The sequence below is a fragment of the Erpetoichthys calabaricus genome, chromosome 1 (genome assembly GCF_900747795.2).
Source record: "Erpetoichthys calabaricus chromosome 1, fErpCal1.3, whole genome shotgun sequence".
NCBI classification, from domain to species: Eukaryota; Metazoa; Chordata; class Cladistia; order Polypteriformes; family Polypteridae; genus Erpetoichthys; species Erpetoichthys calabaricus.
The window spans coordinates 272,376,750-272,402,966 of record NC_041394.2 but is presented as its reverse complement, the minus strand read 5'-3'; the positions used below and the strand labels follow the sequence as shown (position 1 = coordinate 272,402,966).

Sequence of the window (26,217 nt, the reverse complement as noted above, 5' to 3'; positions counted from 1 at the left end):
TGTGAAAATGTTATTTTTATATTCTGTTCAGGTCATGAATTTCCTGTTTGGAGTTTGAATTTTTCACCCATGTTAAATTTGTGTGTTTGTTTCATTTCCCTAGTGCATGTTAATATAAAACTACTTTAAGCATGCATGCAAGTAGAATCATATCCTTTACACTGCTTTTATCCTGTTATCACAATGTTTTTTTTTGTTTTTTTTTTAAATGTACAAAATACTTTTTGATTCCTTTAAAAAAATGCAATTAGAAGAAGGCTTTTCTCACAGTATTAATGTATTTTGCAGGTTTTCTAAACCATAAAAAGACTATTTTGTTTAAGCCACAAGGTACCAATTGCTGTCTTTAATAAAAAAAGGACTGTCTGGAAGTACTTGATTATGAATAAATAATGATTAGAATACTTGAGACTTAGCCACATATATTTGTTTTCATGGCAAACAGATTGTTTTTATAAATGTAAATGTTATCTTTATTTTGAAATATGCATATGAAGATATTTAATATAAGAAAAATAAGCATTTCTATACCAGTGTTGTAAGCCTCCCTGAGCAAAGGTGTCTGTCATTTAAAACAATCCAGCCTGCTATTTGATTAGTGTTACACAGTGTAAAACGGTGCTAACGTAGAATATAAAATCTCTGTTAAGTTACATAACTATTTCTGAATTAAACATAAACTTTTAATGTTATTCATTAGTGGACAGTCATCAATATTAATGTAATACACTGGGTTGGAACCTCCCAAAAACATATGGTAAAATTGGCCATTCCACAAAGCTTACCAGAATTTTGCATTGAACCCAGACCCCTGAGCTGTGCCTCACTTTTAAAGATTTTTGTAATAGGAATAAAAATGTACATATTTTTTAACATCTATCTACATCTACATTTAGAGAAAATAACAGAAATCTGAATTAATGTTTAACACTATGTGGTGGAATACTTAGAAAATCTCATACACCAGCCATGAACACCATATACAAAAAAAAGTGTTTATTAAGTATTAAAAACATCAACAAAAATGTATGCAAAGTTTTACTTGATAAATAAATAAAACACAATGTAGACCTAAAACATTTTACTATATAAATTAAATACATGTTTAGGCTGTAAATATACATTTTGGAAGCAGCTGGAAAAAAAACAAATTCCTGTAAAAAAAGGTACAGGATGAGTGCAAGATCTGATACCCTGAAAATGTATTAAATATGTTCATATGTAACACAAGAATCAGCATTTTCATACAGTTACTTTCAATTGTAGTATCTAGCATTAAAAAAAGAACAAAGGTGGAAAGAAAATATAATTAAAACAACATTAATCTCTGTACAAAACTCCTGAGAGCACTCATTTCATTTAAAATACATCTGGGTCAACAAACAATTAACATCCTGTGCTTTTAAAATGCGTTTCATTTCTCAAACTAATATTGATAATACATCAAGAAAAACAAAAGTATGTTTAGGAGTTTCCGTTCCATTAGAGACAAATAATAACAAGTATATTTAAGACCTCTCTCTTTGAAACATACTTCAGCATTTTTCCCACCTGCTATCTTCATTTGATTTTTGTAATTTGTTATTAAACGTTCAGTTCAAAAAATCTAATGCTTACAAAATGAAGCAGTTATTGTGTGTTAGATAGTAGAAGACCAACACTTAATAAAAAAAAATAAAAAAAATCAGACTCTTCTCCAACATACAATGGCTCGGGCTCGGTACTAGCCCTCTCACACTCGTATTTTGTCGATATGAAAGAGTGACCTTTAGGAGTAAGTAGCACTGGGGGCCAAATCAGCATAATAAAAAGTGACTCACATTTTTATCGGCCACAAGGGACAGGTATTGGCACCATATCTGTATTATCCTACATTACTGAATTTATTGCATTACAATACAAATGGTGTCTCTGCAGGTGGTGGTGGGAGAGAAATAGCATTTCTTGAATCAATCGATCAGGTATGCTTTTAGTTTTTAAGCGTTTACACTTCTCATGTGAAACTAAAATGATCTTCGGGTGCATGTTTATCTTTTTTTTTTTTTAAGAGAGTAAATGTGATTTGTTCAAATAAACATTTCATGTTCTTTCAGATGTAATGAACTGAAAAAGACAGTGAACTCAGATTGCCATTTGTTTTCCATACAAACGTCACTAGTTATACTGTATATAGTTCTTCTGTGTTTCTCCTTTTCTTACTATTACTTAAACATCTGGCCAATTTACAAGAAGAAAATGTGACATGATGGCCTGTTCATTGCTTGAAATGCAGAGAGAAATTTTGGAAGTGAAAAAATGGACAATCCAGGGAGAGCAGTACAACAATACAGATGTCTTACGGCAACGGTCTAACACACAGCTGCTTAAATGAAAAGTGACATCCTAAATATGGGTTTACACTCGACACTTTTAACACACAGTTTCCACTGAATGATGCCACTATGTGGTGCCATCCTGTAGCAGAGTAACATGCTACAAAAAGCAAGGAGCTATTTGCCTGAGTAAAACCAATCACTTTCCATCAGTTATTCCAGTTCAGGGTTGTGGTAGTGGGAGAACTGGCACCTCATCCAGCACAAACTAACATTAGACAGGAGGCTACTACATGGCCTCTACGTCCTGGTCAGTTGTAAAGTTGCTAGTTAACCAGTGATTTTTTGAAGGGGAGGAAACTAAGAAATGCAGAGAAATCTTACACAGACAAAGTGGGGGAAACAAAAAACAAATCAGTTAGTTATTGAAGAGAGGATTTTGGAGCTAAGAGATAATAGTGCTAACCAGTGTGTCATTCACTGATAACTCATATAATGCCATTTAACTGACACGAATGTCTTCAAGTAAAAAAAAAAAAAAAAAAAAAATTGACAAATGAGGAAAAAGTAAATATTTTCTGACAAACTCCTATAAAAATATGCGTGACGACCCTGCTTTTTTGCTGCCAAAGACTGTGATCTGAATGTTATTTGTTAGTATATAAACAAGCTGTATCTATCTATCTCACATGTAAAAACACAATGCATTACACTTAGTATTCAAGTACAAAGAGAGATTACTACAAAGTATAAAGCCCATTTCCCAAATACCTTCACATAATAGCAAGATCAAAGTGGATGCTATCTGGTAGAAAAGATATTACAATAAAATAATATATATTTGTTAAGTTTTCAATTATGTTGATCATCATATATGGAATACTTGTCCTAGTTAAAGTAACTGAAACTAATTCTTCACCCAGCCTGGAGACAAGGATTTTGGTGACTCTACCTATAGAGAAAATGTCACAGGAATGCTGAACAAAGTGAATACAAGCTAATTTAAAAATATATACAACCATCTGTATGTATGTATGTTTCTTAAAAACTACAAATTACAACTACAGTAGAGTGAGATAAGCTGCAAATTTACAACAGAGCAGGGTTGAGCGTGACTGGACAATCTTAGTTAACTGTAGCTGATACAGGAGGCTTTTGTACCAATCAGTTCTTACTATTTTAGCTCTTTAATAAAATGTCTTGCTCTACTTCTCCATCTACTGGCTCAGAAATTAATAACAATGTGACTTTTACTTCTCTTTGAAAGTCAGCAAGATGTGTAATGCTGCTGTTACTTTTCAGTACAAAAGGACTCCATTTTATTAACCTCTGCTTGATTTTAATTCAGTTGCTTATGAAATTAATGGGTCTCATTTTCACCTTGATTGCACATTAATAAGTAACTTCTTTTAATAGAATATTTTGAAAAAAAGAACAGAATGACAGCACAGACACGAATCAGTTATCTAAATGTGATATGCAATAAACAAAAAAATTCATGGTTTCTAATTAAATTTAAATTAGTTTAGAGTCACAGTCAGTCTAAAGAACCAGGATGTTCCACCCTTGCAATAAATAGACTGTGATGGCTAAGATGGTAGACATACCATACCATTTTCTAAGCTTGCTTAATCCTAAAAGGGTGGGCAATCCCAGCAGACATAATCCTTCACAGAGTGACCAAACTCACACCAGGGCCAATTTAGCGCCACTAATTCACTTAACGTGCATGTCTTTGGACTGTGGAAGGAACCAAAGCACCTGGAGGAAACATGAGGAGAACACGCAAACTCCGGACCTGGGATGTGAACCCAGAACTCCTTAGTGCAAGGCAGCAGCATTACCACTGTGCCGCTCGGCGTTAGACAACTAAGTAAATAATTCAATTTGCAAATGCTCTCTTTTTAGTTGTTCCCCATGAAAATGGCAATTATAGTAATTAAGCTGAAACAGTAAAATTACTCTCCACTTATATTGGCATACTTGAGTCGATATATGTATGTATACAGGGGTGTGCAAAAGTAGGTTTACTGTTGTTCATATGGAAAAAGACATGCAGATTATGATTATTATGTAACAGCTTTATTAACTCAATAGCTTTATTAAGTCAAAAGAATGTCGTAATGACACATTACACTTAGCTATAATCTCGTAAGTGCTCAAATTGTCAACCTCACGTACCCACTACTGAAAACCTGCTTTTACTCACCCCTGTATGTATGTAGGTATTAAAATATATATTATAATACATACAAACATACATACACACACATACTAGGGGTTTTTCATGTCTGGGATAGTTAAAAGAGCATTTCCTATTGATTATTTCTGAAATAATAAATTTTAAGGTTATGGTGTAACAACACACTCTTCTTAACGGCAAGATTCATTGTGATCTCCCTAACTGATTCATACATGCAGTAGGTAAATACCATGGATAGACTCTTTGCTTTATTTATCAATCACTTTCATAATAGCAACTTTCCAAAAAGTTACCATCAGAAAATTTTTAACAAAGCAGTTAAATAAAATAAACAATAAATGTCTGTCTGCAGCATTAGTTACTTGCTACAACTTTAAAGTACACTATTTTGTAACCTTATTTGATGGTTTTTGACATAATGTCTGCAATTTAGGTTGTTAAAATTTCACCACTGGGTGGAGAAACACAATTTGCTCTAGTTGGATTGTCATGTAATAAGTACATCCTGTACTGTAAAGCATACTTCATGAAGAACATGATTTTAAATAACTATTTGATATACAGCACAGCACAATCGGCATGTTCTTTCAACTGACAGCAAACGTGTAATAAATGATTTGTGCAGGATTGACCGGTGAAGATGATTATATTAGAATTTATGAACACACTGTGATATTGTATTGACTGCATTCTCCCCCAAATTGTAGCTAGCGATGATTCTATAATGGAGGACTATTACAAAGAATCATGCAGTTGCTAATGCATAAATTCCCCTTTTGGCTATCACTCCCTCAGTTTTTGTAAAAAGAAATCATGATGAGAAGCTTTAAAAAGTAATTGGTTTAACTTACTCATGCTTCATTAAGTGTAAAGTATTTTTTTACTCAAAAAAAAAGTACGAAAGGAGAAAAAAAAAAAAAAGGTTCAGTAAAACAATACTGCAAAATTTAATTCTAGCACATGAATATTATTAATTTTCTCTGAAGTGAACTGACAGTCATTACCATATACTAAACAGGCACTAATTTTGTCAGTTGCAACCAAAAAAAAATACAATAAATAAAAACATCTATTACTTAAATGAGTGCAGGAAGTTAATCATGTCAATGTAAACAACTTTGGAACTTTTAAATTAAAAAAAAACAAGACTTTTAGTATTCTGAAACAATTTAGAGCACTTGTAAATTCACCTAAAATCTCTAAATTATGTTTAAGTACATGTCACAGTGCTTAAGTAATAAGGACCTTCAATGGACAGAACTGCCTGGCTATTGCTTTATTGTGCATACTCATTCTGTTCTAGTAAAAATATTTACATTAATGAAAGCAGAACATAACATGATCCCAGCACTCAGTATCATAGGTTTTATAAGAAATGCTTAATGTGTGGCTGTTTAAAAATGTCAGATCACATCCTTTATCCTCCCCCACTTGTGGATAGTTTTACAGCAGCTCCAAAGGTCTATATTATTGGATACATCATAGGCACTACTGATGTAGCACTGTGAGAAATAGTGTCTATTCCTTTCATAAAATAATAAGAGAATTGACTGAAAAAAACGTAATCAGGGCAACGATGTGCTTGTTAGGTAGAAATATTAAAGCAATATAAACATGAATTTTTTAAATAAATAAAAACGTAAATGAGCATATATCTTCACATCTTTGCTTAGTGTGTACATGAATTCTCTAAAGATTGTGTAACAACATTAAGAAAAAATAGTCTCATTAGACAATCTTTGGATTTATATTATATATGTAAACAAATTTACCTGTGTACTTTTAAAAAAAAAAATAAAATAAATGTGCATGTCTTGTCCTCAGTTGGTATTTTATTAACTAATGTCTGGCTTACAGTAGTATAACCTATAATTAGAAAATTTTGGAATTATTCATTTGTCAGAAACATATGTGGCGAAATGACAAAGAATTAAGCATGTGCTTGCTGTACAGTATGACTTAGTGTAAACAGTGATTAACCCCAACCTTTAATACTGTTGCTAAATTGGTCACAAAGAAATCATATCACATAGACTTAACAAGTGTAGAGAGAACAAGACCAAAGTCAATGGCAGTCAACTAAGTGTTCAATATCTTTTGTATCTTCTGGATCAGGGCTGTCCAGCGATGAACTAATAATGTCTGAACCATCTCCCTGATGTTCTAATATGGGATCTGAAAATGAAGAACAATTGTTTTTTCAAATTGCAACTACTATAATACAGTTAAAATTCACTATGAAAAGAAGGAAACCTTGCCAGTTACAACTGTACTGATGTACTTTTGTAACACAATTAGCTTTTTCTAAAACAATTTATTCCAAATAATAAACAAAAGTTTTTATGTTTTAACTTAAGTAATAACACTAAGTTGTAAGTCTAAAAGAGTCATTATAATTCATGGCTCTGCAGTGATACCTGTTAGTGTTGTCAGAGGTAAAACAGCATCATGATCAAGATCATCTGTTGTCTGTATATATCCACTGGGTGATGAGACAATTAGTACGGTTCCTTCCCCAACTCTGGGATCTCCATCTGACTCTTCCATGGCCGATGACCTCAATGTCTAATGCAAGATAAATAAAGACAGGAAACAAAAGCACATCTACTTATTATGTTGGCAACCTCTTCACAATTTAAATCGGGCAGGAAACACTTAGGCACATATAAAAACTTTTGATATTTTACTTTACCATTTTTTCTGAATTGATAAACAGTATTGAATGAATAACTTTACATTGATATAAGTTTACAATGACCCATGCCATTAGAAAAATCCAACCACACCTTTTAAAAAGTAGATTTTAATTTTTAGTTTTTGATGATCAATAAATATGTCAGCTAATCAATGATTAGTGTAACACTGTGATTTATGGTTTAAATGGTTGTGTACACATATATACAATTGTTTGCTATATTTCAATATTTATACTTGCCTTTACACACACACACACATACATACATTTATTTTAGCTGGTACTGAGGATATAAGATATAGGACCTGCAAAATAAAGTCTTTGGAAATGTTAAAACATTCAGATTTAGAGGCCAAGAAGTTGAAATAATTACTGATTACAGTCTGAAAAGGGGTATTTATGGAGTTGAATCACTTATTAGGCAAATGTTAAAAACAATTATTGATTGATATAATAAAAGGGGAAGCTGCAATATCCTGCATCTGGTCCTGTCTTGTTGAAAATTATAAAACCATATTTGTCTTCGGAAATCCTCGCAGAACCAAGTGACCTACTGTATGCACAGCTAAAAAAAAAAAAACTCAATGACAGCCAAGAAACTTCCCCATTTTTCTGTTGTAAAAGAGAGAATCCTGTTCTGATGATGATGACGATATGCCCCCCATGTCTTTACAGCTACTTGCACATTTCAAGTTAAACAAGCATTAAAAGCTAAGAATATTAGAACAACTGTGATAAGAACAGGCCATTCAGCCCAACCACCTCATTCATCCTATTCACCTCGATTACCGAAAATAACATCCAGTCAAGATCTGAAGGTCCTGAAAGTCCCACTTTCAAGCAATGGGTTCCATGTGTCTCCTCTTGAAGAAAAACTTTCCAATATTTGTGCAAAATCTACCTGAAAAAGTTTCCAGCTGTGTTTTATGCGTACCTGTTGTTTATTTTAAAGTTAACAGCATGGACCTACTGTACTGATTCCTTCCATAATTTAAAACACTTCAATCATGTCACATCTTGCTCTCTATTTGCTTAAATTGAAACACTTTAGCTCCTTCATCTCTCCTTTGTACTTTTTATCTCTTAGTCCCGTAATCAGCCTAGTTGCTCTTCTCTGGACATTCTTTAGTGCTGTTATGTCTTTTTTGAAATATGGAGACCAAAACTGAACACAGTACTCCAGATCTGACCTTACTAGTGTGTTATATAACATAGGCATAGCCAAGTTTGACTTGTATTCCACACATTGTGATATACTGTATAACCTAACGTATCTAATGTGTAATGGACAGCCGGGTCCCGTGCCCGGCAGGGATGCCCCTGCTGTATCTGTTCCGGGGAAGCAGCCATGGACAGTTCAATACCTCCCCCGGGACGCTTGGTGGCAGCCTCCCTGGCGGACGATGACTCCCCAACCAAGCGCATGGCTCCATGGGAGATGGAGTCCTCCACAGTCTGGTTGGGGGCTCGGATGGCCGCTAGGGGGAGCTGCAGGGAGTCAGCAGCCCAGTTGGACATATTTTCAGCCCCACCCGGAAGGGCAATTAGGATCAGGTGGTCAAGCACCTGGAACGCTTCCAGGTGGGATATAAAAAGGGCCAACCACCACCACTCGAGGAGCGAGAGTTGGGAGGAAGGAGACGAAGCTTGAGGAGGAGTGGTGGAAAAAGGGAGAAACTGTTGGTGTTGTGTTGTAGAAGTGCTTTGGGACTGTGTACTGCCTGTGGGTCACGGGGAAGACGTGCGCCCACGGGTGAAGAAAAATAAAAGTATTGCACGTTTTATACGTGTCTCGGTGTCCATCTGTGTCGGGTCGGGTGCCTATATAGCGCCTTTGTTACAAATGTTAATATTAGCTTTTCTGACTGCTTCTATACACTCTAAGGCTGTTGACAGTGATAAGTCCACTATGACTACCAAGTCCTTTTCATATGGGGAACTTTCAAGTTTCAGACATCCCACTGTCATTTCAAAACTAACATTTTTATTTTCTACATGTAATACTTTAGATTTACTTACATGAAACTTTATCTGCATTACATGTCCTTATACCTAGTTTGGTGTTACCTGCAACCTTAACCAGCTAATTGATTATATTTTTGTCTAAATTGTTTATATCTATAGAAAAAAAGCATAAGCCCTAGCGTAAAAGGACACATCTTTTGCCATCACTTAATTGTGAAAAGGTTCCCCTCACCCTCATACAATTCTAGCACATTCCCCCCAATTCTGAGTCCCTGTTAACTGTTCAATAATGCTGCTGTTCTATTCATTTGCTACTTGACCTTTTCCAAAATAGTTGCTTCCATTAATTTACCTGTGATGCAAACTTCTACATGCTGCAGATTGCTTATGTCTTAGGATTTTGCTTATATAACATTATTTGTTGTCTAAATTTTTATAATCTAATGTGGCGGGCGGCTAGGTCCCATGCCTGGCAGGGACACCCCTTCTACATATGTTCCGGGTGGAGCAACTATGGGCTCCTCTGTACCTCCCCCGGGACGCTTGGTGGCAGCCTTCCTGGTGGACAATGGTGCCTCAGTTTCCCGCAGGGCTCCATGGGAGATGGAGTTCTCCACAGCCCTGTTGGGATCTGGGGTGGCCACCAGGGGGTGCTGCATGGGTAAATGAGCCAGCCATGACAACTATACAGCCCCGCCCGGAAGTGCAATTAGAAACAGGTGATCAAGCACCTGGAGCAATTCCAGGTGGGCTATAAAAAGGGCCAGCAACCACCACTCAGGAGCCAGAATCGGGAGGAAGAGGACAAGGTTGCCAAGGAGGAGTGGTGGTGCCAAACGGGAGTGTTGTGGACATTGGAGTTAAGGGCTTTTGGGACTGTGCATTGCCTGTGGAGTTCACGGGGAAGACGTGCCCCACAGGTGAAGAAAAATAAAAGTCTTGTTGGATTTTACATGTGCCTCTCTGTCAGTCTGTGCCGGGTTGGGCACTATACAGCGTCCATATCACACTAAGTACTTCTTTCCTCCTGTAATGCCTCCCAACTTTTATCCTCTGATGTTTGTTTTGAGGCTAACACTATGGAACACTACAAATAAACTTCTAAAAATCACTTTTTTAAATTCTTTTTTATACTTACATTTTAATTGTACTCCTAATTGACTATTCATGCACAGAATTATCATATTCTTCATAGATTTTCAATCATTACTAATCTCTACTTTTACATCGTCACCACCACCTAATCAATGCACTGTGCAGCCACCTGTGATGCTTAAAGGAGGAAGGTGGAGTGCACTGGCTTGTCCACGAGACTCACTGCACCAAATTGTCTAGGATGAAGCATAAAACCAATAAGAAATGACTTATGCTAGGCAGAATGCCCACTGGGGGCTAGACGGTATTTTTGACCTTGGGACTACTGCAGATTTTGCCTTTTTCTCCAGCTTATGTGTTTTTTTCTTCTGTCCTCCGGGTCATTTGACCTTACCATGGTATTGTTTAGAGACTTAGAATATGATACTATATATAAGAATTGTAACTTTTTACTAATTGAATATTTATTTTATGTGTGTATAGATTTAAAAAAAATTATTCATTATTATTATTCTTATGTAATTTTAATTTGTTTTTTCTTTTCTTGCAACTTTTACTTTTCCATTCTGTAAAGCACTTTGAGCTACATCCTGTGTATGAAAATATCCATATTACTAACCGAGAATGCTAAACCGGATGGACGCAGGGACATCCGGCCATGGGCCGTAGCCGCAAAAAGACGTACTGCGCAGGCGGCCCAAGAAATGAGGGCCCGCGAGAAGCGGATGAGGGGCCGCGAGAGGCGGACAAGACCACAGAAAAAAGGAGTGAGCACAGGAAAAAGGAGTCAAAGAAATGAGGCGGCGCGAGCACAGAAAAAAGGAAAAGGCACAGAAAAAAGTAGTCAAACGCAGGCAAAGCACGAAACCCATTGCACACAAAACTAGCACACAAAAAAAAAGAAGACGCTCGCGCACAACAGCAAGGCACCCACTCCCCCCCCCCCCCCCCAGGCACCGGACGGGACACACACCAAGAGGGGGATTTAACAAGCCCATGGAACACAAAAAAAACAAGAAAACAAAACCACCCCACACACCATACAAGCAACGGACGGGACACACAAAGAGGGGGATTCAACAAGCCCCTGGAACACAAAAAGAAAGAAGACGCTCGCGCAACAACAATCCTCAGCCACTCACCCCCCCCCCCCCCCCCCCCCCCCCCACATCAATAAGAAGTGACACCCAAAGCCACATATCTAAAGGAAACGTCCATATTAAACATACGCCATCTCAACACCTTCACACTAGGCAGCATAGGTGGATCTCCTTACAATAAAGCACTATTAACCGTTCAACTGCAGAAAAGGCTCCATATTAACAGTGAGTGCGATCCTCCTTATTACTTAACCATATTTCGCACGCTGAGGAACAAACAAGTCATGAATACACGGTCACGTGTACAAAACGATTCGGATCGGATAACGGGACCAAACACACGAACACGAATGAAACAACAAAATACACGGGGGCGCATACAACGCGCTTCGGAAACTCCGGGAGAAAAAATGTCTCGGATCAAAAAACGCAAAGCTCAAGTAACCCCGTTACAGAGACGTGCCCAAATGGACAGACACAATGAACGTAGACGCATACAGCGCGCTTCTCAAAGTGCTGCATCGAAACAAGCACGATTTCAAAAGAAAGAGCTCGCGACTCAGACATTCAAAAAAGGGAGCGAATAGACAGAAAAAATGAACAAAGACGTGTACAACGCGCATATGACCTGCCAGAAAACAAGCAAGCAAGACTCCAAAAGCAGAAAGCTCAACTGACCGACATACAAAAACGGACAAGGCTCGATACAAACAATGCACGACGTAGACTGAAACGGACTTTTGGCAAAGTGGAGGCGAATCAATTAAAACTACAAAATAGCGCGTCACAAATAATGGACATGCAACAACGCGGCACTCAAACGCCACAAGCAAAACATGCCCGTCGCGGACATCAACGCCAGACAACGCCTTCAATAATGAGTCCACTATTGAGGAAAATTCATTGGGATTAATGAATGTCATTTGCAATCATTGTCATTCACTTAACTTCCCAGAAGAAACAACTGGCAATACAAATAATGAATTCACACGTTGTTGTCAAAAGGGGCAAATTAGACTGCCTCCTTTACATTCATATCCTGAATATCTACAGAAGCTTCTAACTAACGATGTGCCTGAAAGTAAAAACTTTATGAACTGCATTAGATCCTACAATAGTTCATTTGCTTTTGCATCTACCGGAGTACATATCAGGCCACCAAAAGGCAATGGCCCATACTGCTTTCGCATATGTGGTTAACAAAACGCACTATATTATGTCCAAAAAATATTAATGTTAATCACATTAATAACCAGGTCATTTCATTACTTCCTGGAGAGACACGGCTCTTTCTAAGCTCTGACAAAGTTGACTCTGATGACAACAATGAACATCTGAATTTCCCCTTAGAATATTTGAACACTATTAACCCAGACGGATGACCACAACACAACCTTACCCTTAAAAAATGGTGTTATTCAAGCAACAGTTCTTACAGAATCACATGCTAACAATACTGTTCTCATTCCTAGAATTGACCTTACGAGTTCTGACCTGGATTTACCTTTTACATTGAAACGCCGACAGTTCCCCATTAAACCTGCATTTGCCATGACCATCAACAAATCACAAGGACAAGCCATGGACAAGGTTAGCATCTACCTCTCTGAACCCGTTTTTGGACATGGACAACTTTATGTTGCCTTCTCACGTGTTCGACGTTCATCTGACGTTAAAGTTATAAATGATCCATGCCAAGGAAGACTCATTCAAAGACAAGACACCATCTTTACTACTAATGTTGTATACAAAGAAATATTCCAATAAAACATTACTCTATGCCAAACACTCTATTTTTTATTTATATAGCCATCATCCAAACCTGCACACTATTCTATATCTAATTCATACATCTCACTCTTTGTCATGCCCCAACGCCAGGGGTTGGCGAGCGAAGCGAGCAGGGGGCGGAGCCCCCTAGTACCATAGAAATAAATGTTGTTGTTAAGGGGTATGTGTTTTTTTTTGGTTTCTTTTTAAATAACAATAGGCTTGAGATAAAAATTAATTTACCAGGGAGGGTGTAAGCCATCCAAAATACAAGGTCCTTAATATGAGGTTTATAATTTTATATTTATTTATAATTGTTGCAAAGTTCATGTATAAGAGTATTTGAATGAGAACAGGCAATTTGAAAGAGAAAGTTATCAAATATTTGAATGTCTGACAAGTATTAAACATGACATTTACAGCCAATGTTTTTCACAAAATCTCAGACTGCTACCTTGAGCTACCGATATATCCTTTGCGTACTTTAGCAATTATCACAGATGACTATGCAATGCTTTACAAGATAAAGAGATGCTTATGTAAAGTTAAGATATTTCACAATGCGCAATTTGTTGATAATTATGCAGATAACAGGGAGAAAGCATTATTTAGGAGTGTGTTACTTACAGTTTATATATTTGTTATACTTTGTGGTGGTAGGGGACATTGGTTAGAAACAGAGCAGGGAAGCAACAGAATCCTGGGTTTGAATCCAGGCTTAGTTACCGTCTGTGTGTAATTTGAGCATATTCCCTTTGTCTGTGTGTGGTTTTCTGCAGATATTTGATTTCCCCTCTAATGCCGTAAGGACTTGCATATTAAGTTAAATTGCAACTCTGAATTCACCCTGAGCTTGATGCATGGGGTCAATGTTTTTGGAATATGCTCAGGTTTTCTGCAACCATGAAGTGTATTAAGCAGGATCAATAATGAATTACCTCAGCTGTGTAAGTTTCAGTCTGGTCTTCTTCCTGGTCCAAGCCCCTGCTTTCTGCAACATTACTGCTTTCTGAAATGTTATTGTTAATATAGTTTGATCTACTGCTGCCAAGCTCTTCAATTCCAATTGCAGCATTAAGGCCTTCCTTGATTTCATTGGTTTTCTCCTGATGAATATCAGTGCTAAAAGAATCCACTTGAAGTGTTTCCTGAGGTTCATTCAAGTCAGTATCTTCAACTGCTAGTTCAGACTGGTTTACAGTGGATGTTATATCATCTGAAGAAACTGCTCGAATAATCACACTTGGATGAGGCATCTGGACAGTAACATTTTCACTTGAGGTAAGCAAGTGATCAGGCTATTATTGTGGAGAGAAGGGAGGGGGCATTAGAAAATAAAAAGATCTTTATATTAATTTTTGCATCTCTTCATCAAGAGTTTTATAATTAATAATATCTGAAAGGAGTGGATCATAAATTCAATATACTAATAAAGATAAAATGCATGTGAAATATTCATTTAGTTAATTTTTACACTAAATGTTCTTTATATGCAATGTTTATTGAAAAATTATGCTGTTTAAGTGTTAACGTTTAATATTGATTTATATGCTGTAAATTCATTTATATAGTAACTTTCACACATATATACATGTATATACATGCACACTATTATATATATATATATATACACACTCACACACACACATTTTCACATACATATATTATACAGGCAAAATTCCACTACAACGTATATCTTTACAACGAAATTTTCATTACAACGAAGTATTTTTATGGTCCCCGACAGCTTTCCCATATGACACGAGTCTATAGAAATCTCGTTACTATGAAATACATTCAGCAGATACTTTCATTACAATGTAGTGACCTTGAAATGCCTGAATGAATCATCCACAGAGCAGTTAGTTCTGTGGTCACGATCCCCAAACAGAAACATTGTAAACTTTTTTTTTCTTTCTTTGAACTTTCCTCGTACTGTTTTTTTGTTTTCAGTGGTTTTCAGTGATTCCTTTTGCTTATTGCCTGTCAACATTTGAAAAAATCCATTGGAATTTAACTTAATGTCACCCTCCTATAGAAATGGCAGACACGAAAAAACAATAACAGTTCATATTAGGAAAAAAAAAACTTTAATTGTTTGCAACACTTGATTCCGGCAAAAAGAAAAAAAGACGTTGCTGGTGAATTTGGAATTTCACTATTGACACTGTCAACTTTCTTGAAAGACCAAGCAAAAAAAGAAGAAAAATCTCGGGTTGCAAACGTATGCGAACTGATGCATTTGAAGACGTCGAAAAAGCAGTTTTTATGTGGTTCAGTGATACTCGTTCAAGAAACATTCCTATTAATGAGGCACTCATTTAAGGAAATGTGAGGGACCTCCCCCAACTGAACGCACACCGAAGAGCATCCCGAAGTGCGATCACCACGTCTTTGGAAGACTGTTTATCCATTGCCGGGGCAACAGCAGGCTCACAGCTCTGCTGCAGCACTTCACCGAAGCAAACAAAAAGATCTCGATGGGTGATGCAAGGTACATTGTAAATGCAGGGAACAGTATTACTTGGCCACAGCCTTGCCTGACTGCTGCGTCTGTGTATAGGAGAGTGGCAGATCCCACTACAATAAATAACCATGCTGTTCCCGTTTCAAGCTCAATAAAGCTGGTTTGGCTAAAGTACTGAGACACAGCCTCGTGTTTTGGGGTGCAAGACAGGGACTTATAGCGTGATCCCGATCTTTTAGGATTTGCTTCTGTGGCACCTCACTGCACCGCTGTGAGCCTGCTGTTGCCCTGCCCCAGCAACGGACAAGCAATCTTGCGGTAATCGTGCTTCGGGACGCACTTCGGCATGTTGTTCCCGTTGAGTGGAGGGATCCCAAAAGAGTTCAGAAACCTTACGATATGAAGAATAAGAAAAGGATGATTCGGTTTCTGATTGATAACTGTGCTGCCCACAACATGCTTCCACAATTAGATAATGTTTGCGTTGAATTCCTCCCACCCAATTGCATAGCAGTGCTTCAGCCATTGCATTTGGGCATCATTCACAGCATAACTTGTAGACAGGATAAGATTAAAATAAACGCGAAAGAAGCTACTGAAATGATTGCAAATGCCTAGACGCAAGTTAAAGAAAGCACTATAGTGACATATGCAGAATCTCATAACTACGAAATTTTCATTACAACAAAATAATTAGGTCCCTGGCAGTTCGTTGTAATGGAATATTCCCTGTATATATATATATACACACACACATATATACATTCTGTATATACACACACACACATACACAACAAAAAATAATTGTTTAAAAGTTAATAGCATGTTATTAATTTATTTCAGTTTTGTAAATACTTTACTGCAAATTTGGGATTGGATTCAGCAGTTTGGACTTGAAATACATATATGTTTTATTTATATACTGTTAAAATTTTGTCTGCTACAAAAGAAATGAATCACAAAAAAAGAAAAAAAAAAGTATGCATATTGCATACTGTATATTATTACATAAATACTTACCGAGAGAGCATGTACAATGATTTGTTCAGGAGAGGAAGGTGATGCAGCTGCAGTAAGTGTAACTGTTGAACTGCCTGAAAGTGTAAGGGGCAACGCTTGATTTGAACCAGTTTGAATAAAATAAGTGCCAGGTGTTCCAGTAGGTTGCAGGTGAAATGACTAAAAAAATATTTTAGATATTATTTTAAAACAAACTTATTTTACACAAATGTAATTTATTTAAATAAACAAAAAATATTTAATAAGGACTACAAAATGTGAGCATATCAGCAACTATAAAAATGCCACTATTTATTGTACAGTAGTATTATCATAGTTAGAATTATAATCACTGGTATCTGCTATTTATTATAGGATTATCATAGTTATAATTATTATAACTGGTATTTATTACATTTATTGCCTTCAAAGGCTTTAATCTAGAAAAGTTTATTAATGCACTATTGTAAAGTAAGGATATTGATAAATTTAAAAAAGTTTTATATGAAAAATAATAAAATATAATAAAAAAAGTTAGAACTATAAATATCTATTACACTACAACAGTTGAAACCTAATCCATGTCTCTGCTAAGTAAATATTATGAAATGGTATGCCCTACATATATATGTTTTCTACACAAAAAAAAACAAAAAAACACTGAAATAAAAAAAATACTTACGGGAAGGATTTCAAATGCCTGTAAGGTTCCAGAATTTAATGTTATTGTTTCTGCATCATTACCACCTGGATTTGAATCTGACGAAGCTAGTTGTTGGAGGGAAAAAAAAAGCTTATATTATTCTGTTTTGGAGGAAATTAAACATTTTTTACAATTCTGCATATTCTAAGCTTCGGATTTTGTCACCAGGACTGTTACACACTACTTGCATGTTAAAATAAAAAACTATTTTAAAGATGAGGTTAAATTGAAAGAAAACCTGCAGTATTAATAAAATTTATACACAGACAAAGAAAAGTTACACCAGACTGCCAAAATAAAACACAGAAAGACACTGAGCTGGGGGATGCCATATGATATTCAAAATTGTTTTTTTACGGTTATTTAGAAATTAATTTTACACAGATCAAATCTAAAATATTCCTAGAGTCACCAAATAAATGAATTTAATTAACTGATACTCAAAACAAAACTTCCATCATGTTTTAGATAAAATACGTGTGATAAGAAACCCAATATATAGTTATCATTTATGATAATGATCTGTCACAGCAGATGTAGAAATTGTTCCATATATTTAGTCTTAGTGTCTGAATTAAATTAAATTTAGAAAATTTTGCTCATAATATGAACACCTATAGTGTTTAGGCATATGATTCTGTGAGCATCCATCCACCCAGTCTCCAACCCGCTGAACCCGAACACAGGGTCATGGGGGTCTGCTGGAGCCAATCCCAGCCAACACAGGGCGCAAGGCAGGAACCAATCCCGGGCAGGGTGCCAACCCACCGCAGGACAAACACAATACATATTTAATAAACCACAATTTGGGTAGGGGCTAAATTATGTTTTATTAGGTTTTGTATTTTTTTTGTTCCTGCTTTCTTTTTTAACTTTGTGATTTTTTTTCTTTTGTTTTTGTTTGACTATGAAGTCATTTGTTGCATAAGTTTGACTTGAATGTATACAATGTTATTTTCTTCAAATAAAACAAATAGCACACACAAAGGAATAAAGATATCTATTACTGCATGTAGATAGTATATAAATATTGTGTTTCATGAGGTGGGTCATATTCATCGAAAGCATACTTTTTACACTGTAAAATACAGCATATGGTGCGCAGAGGTTTATGATGATTCTGTTCGCTTACATTGTTGAGCAGCTAGGGTATCTATTCTAAAATGGTTTTGGACACGATTACCTGCTTCATTCTCCCCTTGAGCTTTCATGTGTGGTGTGTGGGTAACTCAGGAGACAACAACTTGGCCTTGAGTTTGTCATTTAGGCTTTGGTGCCACACTATTTAATATCCAAAGCCTCAAACTTCTGAGTATTTTTTTTTTTGTTACTCATCTGCATCATGTAGGCCAGTGGTTCATAAACTTTATTCTTCCAAGGTGCCCCAGTGTACCATGAGAATTTGCGAGAACTTCCAGCCTTGATATTTACATTCTTGTACTTTTGCAGTCTTGAAAAAGTTGTTTGTTTTTAAACTTACATTTATTAATAAAATCATATTTGCTGCTAGTGCTGTTAACATTAGACTCTCAGATCTTTGCCATTGTGCTAAAACACTAAAGTTCTTCATGGCAGTGAGGCATATCACCTCCTTTTTACCTTCCTTGTTCTTTTCTTGTTGGGGGATTAAAAGCAGTTCTTTCCCATTCTTACTAAACTATTTTCAGATATCATGCAGCTGCCCCAATGGGCTGTAAACCCCCAGGTTGAGATCCACCAATGTAGACTGTATGGAGCAAAGGGTGCTTTTAATTTGGATTGTAAGAAACAGAAGCTGAATGATTCCCTCTGTGGAAACGTGACTTTACTTACTGAATGAAAGTTTGCTTAGCCAGAAGAGGGATCTATTGCTTACCTGTTTAATGATAATTTGGATTTTTCCACAGATACATTTTAGATAATGCTTGTCACCATACTCATGTGCAATGCACAACTTTTAATTAAATGACATTATGCTTTCACAAACTATTGAAGAGTGTATCTTATTATCTATCTATCTATCGATGGTTGAGTTCAATGTGTTATGAGATTTTAATTGGAAGATTCAAAACCCAGAATTGCCTTAGATCATCTAGGGTTACAATCTTTGAAATATGTTGGTAGAATTAAAAAATGCTGCCTATTATTTTCATCATTACTAGACAACATAGTTTCAACTATAGATATTTGATAAATGTTTAGGAAGCTTGGTCAGGCTTTTGTTAACTAAAATTGCTCAACCGAAGAAAACATATTGTCAATTTATAAGACTCTAAAGGTCTGAGTATCTAATTACTTCCAATGTAATACTTTCTATTTTAAGAAAGGCTGGAATAACTTATAATCATGCACAGAAGCAATTAACAGTAACATCTAGGCCTCAAGGGTCTGCTATAGTCTTGAACCACGACATTGCTCATTAAATGGCAGGAGCAAAGCACAGGATTTCCATTCCATGGCTAACCCAGCAAGTACATCTTCATTCTTCCTTTCTTATTCTCAGAGTACATACAATATATTCATAATTCATAATAAAACTGGAGATTAAGTACTGCAATGTCTATCCCCGCTTGCAAAATAATCTTTTATTTTAATACATAGCCTTTTCAAATTTCAAATTACAAACACACACTCTGGGTTCATATTGATATATCAATGTTTCCTCTCCAGTTTTGAAGAGTTTCTTGAATTTCTCACAGTATAAAATCATTATCCTGAAATTCTCTTTGGAACATTGGATGCCATGAGGCCTAATTTCAGCAGTCAATATTCTGAGTACCTAACACGCACAGACCAGGCTTGCGTTTAATTATTGGAGAAGAATGGATTCAGCCGACTCATAACTAATCTTTATACTTGCTTCTATCTCATGTACTGTATCACTATTTGATTCACCATTATGATATACTCCACATCTGCAAATTCTCTTCTCTTGTCAATCCTGAAGGCTGATCAGATCTTGGATCATCTTTCAGAGACATTCTACCATGTTGAGGAGAACAGAGAGTTCCTCAGTGATGTAAACTATTAACCTCTTTCAGAAAGAAGTTTAACCTCCTCCTTAAATGGCCTCATTATTATATAATAATAATTATAACCAATTTTGTTGCATTATGAGAAAACATGCCAGTTTTGTGTCATACATGGTAAAACAGCTGAAATAAAAGGGAAAAAACGAGCAAAGGGTCAAGCACACCATACTGAGGAGTATTTATGTTCAAAACAAGACTTAGAATTGTCTACCAGACAAAAAGTCCCAGATCACGTTACAAGGTATGGTATTTAGACCACGAGTCTAAATGTTCTAACTATGTGAAGGGAGAAAATTCAATTCAATTCAATTAAGATGGAATTGAATGCATAACTAATGTTAATATGTGTTGTAAAATGAAGTCCTGGCCTCTAACAGTCCAAGTATTTTGCTAAAAGTCTCTGTTACAAGAAAGCAGTTGTTGTAGTACAGAAAACAAAAGATATTTGGTTACAGTTTTTACCTTTCTTACTTGTATTGCTTTTTAATGACAAGTCAAAGTATTGTTTGAGCTTAACAGCACTGGAAAATGGAGCCATTTCTTTTGTAAATAATGTTAATATTTACTATGGTTATATATAATATAACCAAACCTGTTTATTTAATGCTTTATCACAGCCAGACAAAGAAATACTTAAAAAGTTATAAAAAAAAACAAAAAAACAAAAAAAAAAAACACCACACAGGTAAAGTATGTAAGAAGAAGATGATGCGAGCTCAAGGACTATCCTTTACATTTCCATTCATCATGAAACAAAGAGTTGCTTACGTTACCCTTGACTTTATTCATGCCACATCGTGTATGCCTAGTTATTACTGGAGCTTAGCTTAAAGTTACACTTTACTTACTTAGGGTGTCTTGCAAAAGGGTTAAGGTATTGGTGCAAAATTGGGCTTATACAGACTTAAAAATGTTGGCCTTGCTCTGAAGGGATGGAAGGGGTGGCTCAAGGTGGGAGCAATTGGTTGTAACTGCAGAGCTGATTCAAATCTCATAACAAATTGGCATCATGGATCATATTTAGTTTAAACACAATAATTTTTTCCCCAAACTTAAAATTTACAGCAAAAGTTTGGAAACAGTACTACCTAGGCAAAGCTGGGAAACCGAGCTACGATTTCAAAATGCTAGAAAAAACCAGAAGCATGCCGATTGTGATAGTAAAATAATGGTTAGCACACTTACCTTCCAACCACGAAATCTGTTTCAATACCCACCCATTACATTACAGTGATTGAAGTATTTTCTTTACTCTAGTACCTCCCTCACTATTATTATTATTTTAAGTCTCCAGAGTTATTTAATGAAATTTGGAAATAACTGCTCGAGAAAGAAAAACAAAATAATTCTGCATACAAAGATATGTATTAAATACAGCACAGTAAATATACTTAAATCATTCTGAAAAATAAAATACTGTTTTTTTGCACCTATCTTGTTTTATTTAATTGATATTTAACTTTGTATTAATTTGTGATTTTATCAAGAGTGCCTCATAACATTTTTTGTGATCATTTAAGACAGTTGACTTACAGACATGTGTGATTTGGACAGGAATTTGTACAGGAATTTGAAGAGCTGTCATGGAACTTGGAGAAACACTGTTGCTTTCTTCCAGACGAGCCACTCTTATCTGAACTTGTTGAACTGCTGGAGGAGAAGTTCCACCTGTTCTTGGGCACAGACCAAATTTGATATCAGGCTGTTGGTTTTCAGCTACATCTTGAAGACCTTTAAGGAGCACTATTGAATAAAGAAGAACTTTGTATTAAATCGAGTTATTCTTTATTAGACAATTCATTAGAAAAACATCCTTAAAAGAGATGCATACTTAGTTTAAGGACTGTTTTTTTATGCAAACACTATAGAAATATAGTAATCATGAATGACGTAGATTGTTTATTTTCAGATTTGTTAATTCACCCGAAAACATGTAAATAAGAAGAAATCAGGAATACAGTCATTTAACCCAGCCACAGGGGATGCACAAACCAGTGTGTTTTTTCATGCTGGTCCCAAGCCCGGATAAATGGGGAGGGTTACATCATGAAAGGCATCCAGTGTAAAATTTTGCCAGATCAATATGCAGACAACAGTACAGATTTACATACCGGATAAGATGAGGCCCGGGTTAACAATGGCTGCCACCAGTACTGTTAGCCAACAGGGTGCTGGCTGAAATTGGGCTACTGTTGGCTGAAGAAGGAGAAGAGGGGGAGACATGTCTGGAGGCAGGGGAAGAGGAGGAAGGTAAAGAGAGTAGAACCCAAGGATAGGAACTTTAAATTTTGATAGTATGACTGGTAAGGGGAGAGAGGTAGCCGATGTGATGGACAGAAAGAAGGTTGATATATTGTGCATACAAAAGACTAAATGGAAGGGGAGTAAGGCCAGGTGGATCGGAGGTGGATTCAAATTGTTCTATCGTGGTATGAATAGGAAGAGAAATGGAGTAGTGGTTATTCTTAAGGGACAGTATGTCAAGAGTGATGATTATGAAGCTGGAAATTTAAGGTGTGATGATGAATGTTGTTAGTAGATATGCCCTGGAAGTTGTGTGTGCAATGAAAGAGAAAGAAGATTTCTGGAGTGAGTTGGATGAAGTGATGGACATTGTACCCAAAGGACAGAGAGTGGTGATTGGAGCGGATTTCAATAGACATGTTGGTGAAGGGAACAGAGGGGATGAAGAGGTGATTGGTAGGTATGGCATCAGGAGAGGAATGATGTAAGTCAGATCATAGTGGATTTTGTGAAAAGGACAGACATGGCTGTGGTGAATATGTATTTTAAGAGGGGGGGGGGGGGCATAGGGTGACATACAAGAGTGAAGGAAGATGCGCACAGGTAGTTTTATATCCTATGCAGGAGGGTCAATCTGAAGGAGACTGAAGACTACAAAGTGGTGGCAGGGGAAAGTGTAGTTAGGCAGCATAGTAGTCTGTAGGTTGATGTTGGAGATCATAAAGAGGAGGAGATTGAGGGCAGAGTCAAGGATCAAATGGTGGAAATTGAAAAAGGAAGACTGCAAGGTTGAGTTCAGGGAGGAGGCAAGACAGGCACTGGGTGGCAGTGAAGAGTTACCAGACAGCTGGGCAACTACAGCAGAAGTAGTAAGGGTGACTGAAAGAAGGATGCTTAGCGTGACATCTGGACAGAGGAAGGAGGAAAAGGAAACCTGGTGGTGGAATTGGGAAGGAGGGCAAACAAAGGAAGAGGTTGGCGAAGAAGAAGTGAAATAGTCTGAGAGATGCAGAAAATAGATAAGAGTACAAGGAGATAACACATAAGTTGAAGTGAGAGGTGGCGAAGGTAAAGAAAAGGCTGATGAGTTGTATGAGAGGTTGGACACGATAATGATAGTGAATCAGGAAGTGCAACGGATTAGCAAGGAGGAAGTAAGAACAGCTATGAAGAATATGAAGAATAGAAAGGCCATTGGTCCAGATGACAAACCTGTGGAAGCACACAGAGATGTTTAGGAGAGATGGCAGTGGAGTTTTTAACCAGATTGTTTAATGGAACCTTGGAAAGTGACAGGATACCTGAGAAGTGGAGAAGAATTTTACTGCTACAGATTTTTAAGAATAATGGGGATGTGCAGAGCTGTAGCAACAACAATGGGATAAAATTGATGAGCCACAGCATAAAGTTATGGGAAAGAGTAGTGGAAGCTAGGTTAAGAAGGGAGGTGATGATTAGTGAGCAGCAGTATGGTTTCATGACAGGAAAGAGCACCACATATGCGTTGTTTGCTCTGAGGGTGTTGATGGAGAAGTATAGAGAAGGCCAGAAGGAGTTGCATTACGTCTTTGTGGACCTGGAGAAAGCATATGATAGGATACCTCGAGAGGAGTTGTGGTATTGTATGAGGAAGTCGGGAGTGATATGTAAGAGTTGTACAGGATATGTACTAGGGAATTTCACAGTGATGAGGTCTGTAGTAGAAGTGACAGATGCATTCAACGTGGAGCTGGGATTACATCAGGGATCAGGCTTGAGCCCTTTCTTATTTACAATGGTGATGGACAGGTTGACAGACAAGATTAGACAGGAGTCCTCATGGACTATGATGTTTGTTGATGACATTGTGATCTGTAGCGAGTACGGAACAGGTTAAGGAAACCCTGGAGAGGTGGAAATATGCTCTAGAGAGGATAGAAATGAAGATCAGTAGCAACAAGACAGAATACATGTGTATAAATAATAGGGAGGTCAGTGGAGTGGTGAGGATGCAGGGAGTAGAGTTGGCGAAGGTGGAGGAGTTTAAATACTTGGGAACAACAGTACAGAGTAATGGGGATTGTGGAAGAGAGATGAAAAAGAGAGTGCAGGCAGGGTGGAATGGGTGGAGAACAGTGTCAGGAGTGATTTGTGACAGACAGGTATCGGTAAGAATGAAAGGGAAGGTCTACAGCACAGGAGACAGAGTTGGAGGTGGCAGAGATAAAGATGTTAAGATTTGCATTGGGTGTGACGAAGATGGACAGGATTAGAAATTAGTATATTAGAGGGTCAGCTCAAGTTGGATGGTTGGGAGACAAAGTCAGAGAGGCGAGATTGCGTTGGTTTGGACATGTGCAGAGGTGAGATGTAGGGCATATTGGGAAAAGGATGCTAAGGATTGAGTGGCCAGGTAAGAGGAAAAGAGGAAGGCCTAAGAGAAGGTTTATGGATATGGTCAGAGAGGACATGCAGGTGATTAGTGTAACAGAGAAGAAAAAGAAGAAGGAATATAGTCATGTGCTGAAAATATTGATGAGTGATTGTAGTGTTTATTTTTAAAAGTAACAGGTGCAGCACTGAACCCTGAGAACTGACCAGAGTTAAGAAAGTAAAATTGCCTAGTGTATTACATTTTTATATTAACTGTACCATTCAAGAGAGAAATAAAACTTTTAAAACAAACCTGATGAAAGCTATACAGTCTTTAATTTTCTTTCCTTTTCAGCATGGAAATAACCTTTAACCTTTTTTCCTATTTGCAGATGCACTCTGACACCGCCTAATGCTAACGCTATGTATTTTTTTTTGTTATTATTTACTGACACATGCCTATACTCAAAAAAACTTTCATAACTGCACACATATTACATTTTGCAGGCCAGCACTAAACCGAGACCATGATTATTTAAAACTGAAAGCCCCTGCCACTTTACACCACATTGCTTTTTCCTCCTAAATCCAATAAAATGAGTTTTCACTATTTTGTAGTAAGGTGCATGTTTGTCTCAAAGATGCCACATATTGTAGGTTCACTGCGTATTTGCTTCTAAGCTCATATTACATGGATTAGTCATATATCCTAGTGTATATAGCAAATGTATGGCTAACAATTCTCCACAAGAACATAAATAAATATATGATTAAAAATATTTGAACCACATAATGATGTAGTGATTAGCACTGCTGCCTCAAAGATGCAGAAAACTAAGTTTAAATACTGCAACACTCATCATCAGCATGAGTTTACACATCCTCCTCAGGTCTGTATTTGGCATTTACACAATTTTTCTCCCTATATCTTGAAGACAGAAGTGTTAGTTTAAATTTGTGTTCAATATTGGCATGGCATGAGTAAGAGAGGATGTTTGTTTGAACGTGTATTCTGAAAAGTACTGCCACCCCATTAAGGACTTGCTGAGACAGAAAAAAAAAAAAAAAACATAGTTTATTTATATAATGTATATTTATATAACCAATACATCATCAGCATTAGTATAACAGTCATTTTCTAGTTGAACCTAGATTTGATGGTTGACCCCTAGATAATTTTTCCTTCACTCTTCGCTGTCCTAGGAATCCTTTGGGGGTGAAGCCATTTTTATTTTTGTTTAATCGAACACCACCTCCAAACCTCATCTTTTTTGGTATGCATCTGTACTTCACTCCAGTAA

General features: G+C 36.6%; 1 protein-coding gene across 3 annotated transcripts in view; it reads right to left on the bottom strand.

Annotated features, from left to right (window-relative positions):
* Positions 1–981: 981 nt before the first annotated feature.
* Positions 982–26,217, bottom strand: part of dmtf1 (cyclin D binding myb-like transcription factor 1) — a 59,606-nt gene continuing 34,370 nt past the window's right edge. For 2 of the 3 annotated variants that reach the window (XM_028815027.2, XM_051922485.1), the window contains 6 exons: positions 21,854–22,063; positions 17,289–17,374; positions 16,628–16,786; positions 14,079–14,438; positions 6,933–7,080; positions 982–6,690 (listed from right to left, as the gene is read on the bottom strand). In XM_028815027.2, the coding sequence (XP_028670860.1) occupies positions 6,581–6,690; positions 6,933–7,080; positions 14,079–14,438; positions 16,628–16,786; positions 17,289–17,374; positions 21,854–22,063 (1,073 nt within the window). In that variant the 3' untranslated portion in view covers positions 982–6,580. The remainder of the gene's footprint in view (positions 6,691–6,932; positions 7,081–14,078; positions 14,439–16,627; positions 16,787–17,288; positions 17,375–21,853; positions 22,064–26,217) is intronic. The other variant, XM_028815035.2, reaches the window with a different exon arrangement.